Consider the following 5241-nt stretch of genomic DNA (forward strand, 5'->3'; position numbering starts at 1 on the left):
CTCTTCCCAAGACCTGTCCTGCAGGTGGATGTTCTCAGCATCTGCACCCATTGACATTTCTCTCGGACTGCTCCCATTTGCCGGTTGCTCTGTCCTTGCTGCCTCTGCCTTGGTTACGATGGTGCTGACCACGGTTTTCACCTGCTCCAGGGTCAGCTCTCCTGCCTGGTACAGCTCCAGCAGCTCCTTTCTGTTCTCCTCGGGAATGTACTTGGAATGGAGCAGGTCCCACACAGAGACCCTGTGGCCCCGGAACTCCCCAACCTCCATGTCGATGACTGTGGTTTTCAAGGCAGTTCGCCATGGCTCCTCTTTGGAGGAGTCGTCGTCCTTCTCTCCTGCTGCTGACCCCGTGGCCTTGTTGGAAGCCTTCACTGAAACCAGGAATTTCTTGCCCGTATATTCTTTTTTCTTAACGAGAGTGGTGACAACAATTATTAACCGCTCCAAGGACAATGTCCCTGCACAGTACAGCTCCATGAGCTCCTGCCTCTTCTCCTCAGAGATGTAGTCAGAAAAGAGCAGGTCCCACACAGAGACCTGCCTGCCCTGGAACTCACCAGCTGGCACATCAATGGTGGTGGACTTCAAGACGTTATCTAGTTGTATGTCTTCCGTAGAAAAATCATCTCCTTTTTCTTCTGCCCTTGTCACTGCCTTGTGTGGACTTCTGGTGTTTGCCATGAATGCGGCATTTGCAGCTTCTGCTCTGTTTATGACAGCGGTGACCACAGAGGCCCCCTCGGCCTGCCCTGGAACTCACTCACTGTCATCTCGACTGGAGTGGACTTCAGGGTCTCTTCCCAGGACCTGTCCTCCTCCACGTGGGTGTCCTCAGCTTCTGTGACTGTCCGTTCTGCTCTCGGACTGCTCCCATTTGCCAGTTGCTCTGTCCTTGCTGCCTCTGCCTTGGTTACGATGGTGCTGACCACGGTTTTCACCTGCTCCAGGGTCAGCTCTCCTGCCTGGTACAGCTCCAGCAGCTCCTTTCTGTTCTCCTCGGGAATGTACTTGGAATGGAGCAGGTCCCACACAGAGACCCTGTGGCCCCGGAACTCCCCAACCTCCATGTCGATGACTGTGGTTTTCAAGGCAGTTTGCCATGGCTCCTCTTTGGAGGAGTCGTCGTCCTTCTCTCCTGCTGCTGACCCCGTGGCCTTGTTGGAAGCCTTCACTGAAACCAGGAATTGTCTGTTTGTGGATTCTTTTTTCTTAATGACAGTGGTGACAACAGTTATCATCTGCTCCAGAGTTAAGAGCCTTTCACGGTACAGCTCCATGAGCTCCTGCCTCTTCTCCTCAGAGATGTAGTCAGAAAAGAGCAGGTCCCACACAGAGACCTGCCTGCCCTGGAACTCACCAGCTGGCACATCAATGGTGGTGGACTTCAAGACGTTATCTAGTTGTATGTCTTCCGTAGAAAAATCATCTCCTTTTTCTTCTGCCCTTGTCACTGCCTTGTGTGGACTTCTGGTGTTTGCCATGAATGCGGCATTTGCAGCTTCTGCTCTGTTTATGACAGCGGTGACCACAGAGGCCACCTGCTCTGTGGTCAGTATCCCTGCTCTGTACAGCTCCAGCAGCTCCTGCCGCTTCCCTTGACGAATGTATTTGGAAAAAAGCAGATCCAGCACGGAAACATTTTGCCCCTGGAACTCACCAGCAGTGACAGAGGCGGTTGCAGACTTTAAGGATTTTCTCAGCTGTTGCTCCTGGGAGTGCTTATCCTGAACTGGTTGTGATGTTCCCACCTCATTGTTGGGTGCAGCTGTGGATGAGCTCAGATGCCCGTTTTCCATTTCTGCCCTGGTGATGATGGTGGTGAGGAGGGTGGTGATTTCTGGGATGGTCATCGTCCCCATCTTGTATTTCCTCAGCAGCTCCTCTCTCTGGTGATCAGGGACGTAGCGGGAGAAGAGGAGCTCCCAGACAGTGACGCTCTGACCCTGAAAAAGCCCCACGCTGAGGGTGGTGCGGGCGGCCTGCAGGGCTTTCCGGGCATCCTTGTTCAACTGGTGGAGCACGGAGCCCTTGTCCATCACATGGAGCATGAGCAGCCCCGTGTCCGGGTCGGGCACGCAGCGGCGCAGGAGCTGTGTGTAAGTGAGGTTTTCATGAGTGTTGGGGTCGAAGCAACTTCTTGTTTGATTCTTTGGGTTAGAAAGAAACTGGCACATCTCCTGGTCGAAGTAGTCACGCTGATAGGCCACCTCCACGGGGATGCGGTGGCTGTTGATGGGGTCAATGATGCCACCTGTGGCGATCTGGGCCTCGAGCAGGCGGATGGCATGCTCCTTCACGATGAACCCTTTCTTCATGGCCTGGAAGAGGGAGATCCTGTGTCCGGTGTACGGCTCTGTGTAACCCGTCACTGCTCCCTCTGCTGACAGCAGCTTCTCATAGAAATCTCTGCCTACGAGTCCTGTAGCCAGTGCCTCCTTCGCAGAGAGTTTCTCGTTCCTCATGGGGTCAGTGAGGAACCCTGAAGCAGCCTGTGCCTCCAGCAGCACCAGGGCCGTTCCTGGTGTCAGGAGCCCTCTCATCATGGCATCATAGATACTCATCTTCTTGTTCATGGCCTGGAGGAAGACTCCAGCTATGAAGCTACTCCCACTCCCACCCATCTCTTTGTGTCCATCTGCAGTCGGGTTACTTCCCATGTTGCTCTTCTGAGGGATTCCACTCATCTTCTGCTTTGTCTTTGGGGAACAGTCCTGCTACTGTGGGGCACCGTGTTTGTCTGTGGAGAGAGAAAGAAACGATTTGGTAAGACACAGGTTCTTGCGCAGTTTTCCTGTTCCTGGAGACACAACCACTGCTCACTTTTGGGCTGGTGTCACAGGGTGCCAGCAGGAAGCATGGCCACTGCTCCCCTCCCTGTTTGCCCGGCACTGGCTCCTGGGCTGCCCTGGGCCAGCAGATGTCCTGGTGGGCATTTGACAAGCACAGGTCGTGCCAAGAAACAGCAGTGAGCTCCTGACAAGAGCAGTGGCCTCCTGACATGACTGCCACCAGCTGCAGAGAGGTGCTGGCTAGTGCTGCCAGACATCTTCTGCTCCGGCCCACTGAGACCATCATGCTGCCTGGCTTTGTGCTGGTCATGGGCAGGACACGAGCCTGGCTCATGGCTGTCTGTGGAGATCTTTCTCCATGCTGTGTGACCCCACACCACCCCAACATGACACAGGACATGGGAATGGTCACAGTGGCAGATCAGTGGCTGGTCAGGTCCACATGCAGTGGTGGGTCCAAGCTGGCAGAGCATACGCTCAGGCCATGCCTTTGCTGCCATTGAGATGTGCCCAGGGCTCTACCTGTTGTAAAGCCACTGGGCTGGCAGAGCTCCCAGCCCTGCTCCTAGCACACTCTCCTGTCTTCCAAAAACCAGAGTCTGCTGCCATGGGTCTGCTGGCACCGGTCCTGACCCAGGCTGACTTCTGAACAGCACATGGGCATTGTCTGAGGAAGAGCTGGTGCCAGACAGCACCCAGCACAGGACCATTCTAACCAGTTCCAGCAACTGGGGACAAGGGCAGAGACAGTTTGTCTGACCAAGTGCTCTCTCCGCAGCAGGGCCAAGGTGCTCTCTCCAGATATTCAGAGAAATTGCTCTAGGAACAAGGTGGTGAAGAGAGATGCTCTGGCCGAGCCCACTGGCACACAGCCCTCCAGGCTTCCTAGATCATAGAATCAGAGACTGGTTTGGGCTTGAAGGGACCTTAAAGGTCACCTAGTTCCAACCTCCCTGCAGTGAGTAGAGACATCTTCAACTAGAGCAGGTTGCTCAGAGCCCCTAGGTCCAACCTGACCTGGGATGGTTCTCCCTCCTCTCTGGGCAACCTGGGCCGGCGTCTCACCACCCTTACAGTGAAGAATTTCTTCTTGATATCTAATCTAACTCTCCCCTCTTTCAGTTTAAACCCATCACTCCTCATCTTGCCACTGCACTCCCTGATCAAGACCCCCTCCCCAGCTTTCCTGCAGACCCCCTTTTTCCTGGTTTCTATGTCAACCTGTGACTGCAGTGAGTAGAGACATCTTCAACTAGAGCAGGTTGCTCAGAGCCCCTAGGTCCAACCTGACCTGGGATGGTTCTCCCTCCTCTCTGGGCAACCTGGGCCGGCGTCTCACCACCCTTACAGTGAAGAATTTCTTCTTGATATCTAATCTAACTCTCCCCTCTTTCAGTTTAAACCCATCACTCCTCATCTTGCCACTGCACTCCCTGATCAAGACCCCCTCCCCAGCTTTCCTGCAGACCCCCTTTTTCCTGGTTTCTATGTCAACCTGTGACTATTTCCAGCTCGGTGGATTTCATGAGCTAGACAAGTTTTGAGTCTGTAGGACAACTCGAGGGATTCCCGTGTGCTGTCATCCAGACTCTTCTGGAAGCCCTGTGAACTGTCAGCGTCTTCAACATTGCATGATGCCACAGCCTTGTAAAAACAGCAAAATCAAACCCCAAATATTTCTTTGGGAACACCCATCTCCTATAATCTACTGACTGACGTTAATGATATGTTTAACTCATCATCAGGGTCACAGCTTCACGCTCCAGCTGTTTACCTAACTGGTCTGAGAGTCTCTGAGTCATTGCTTTGATCATTTAAATATTGGATTGATGCTGGTTCAGATGGATCGCGGCAGGGGACAGGTTTATCCTGGCAGGTACAGACCAGCCCCTGCCCCTTTGGGGACCCTGCCCGTGGATTCGGGGTTGATCATTTAAATATTGGATTGATGCTGGTTCAGATGGATCGCGGCAGGGGACAGGTTTATCCTGGCAGGTACGGCCCAGCCCCTGCCCCTGTGGGGACCCTGCCCGTGGCTTCGGGCTCTTCCACGGCCAGCAGCTCTGGTCTACACCGTGGCTCCAACCCTCGAGAGCAGCTTCCCTGCGCTCCCCTGCACTCCCCTGCCTGGCTCCACTGGAGCAGCTCCTGGGAGGTGACAGGCTGGTTGTGCTGCCTGCTAGAGTGGCACTTGGTCCCAGAGAAAGCGGGGTGCAGTGTCACACCCTGGAGCTGGCAAGACCTATGTAGGACACAGGGAGTCGTGTGAACACCCTGTGCTGGTAAGACGTTGCCCAACTGCAAGCTGTCATTAGCTGGTCTCTAATCAGACGTCCTGATGCTGGCGCTTGGCCGCACACGCAGCTCCCGAGGCAGGACCTCACTGTCCTTTCCAGCTGTCGCAGCAGCCCAGCCCAAGAAACCCCCGGTGGACGGGGGTTTCCAGCTG

At 54.6% G+C, this 5241-nt stretch overlaps 1 protein-coding gene across 1 annotated transcript; it reads right to left on the reverse strand.

Annotated features, from left to right (window-relative positions):
* Positions 1-713: 713 nt before the first annotated feature.
* LOC104498938 (epiplakin-like) lies at positions 714-2660 on the reverse strand. Its single transcript, XM_010142380.1, has one exon. It carries the CDS (start codon positions 2658-2660, stop codon positions 714-716), a length of 1947 nt encoding a protein of 648 aa, XP_010140682.1.
* Between the last annotated feature and the right edge of the window lie 2581 nt (positions 2661-5241).

Source organism: Buceros rhinoceros, unplaced genomic scaffold, assembly GCF_000710305.1.
Source record: "Buceros rhinoceros silvestris isolate BGI_N320 unplaced genomic scaffold, ASM71030v1 scaffold14928, whole genome shotgun sequence".
In the NCBI taxonomy this organism is placed as follows: Eukaryota; Metazoa; Chordata; class Aves; order Bucerotiformes; family Bucerotidae; genus Buceros; species Buceros rhinoceros.

What these genes read in the sequence shown, in the direction of transcription:
- LOC104498938 (XM_010142380.1), bottom strand. Translation starts at nt 2,660, where the DNA reads ATGGGAAGTAACCCGACTGCAGATGGACACAAAGAGATGGGTGGGAGT.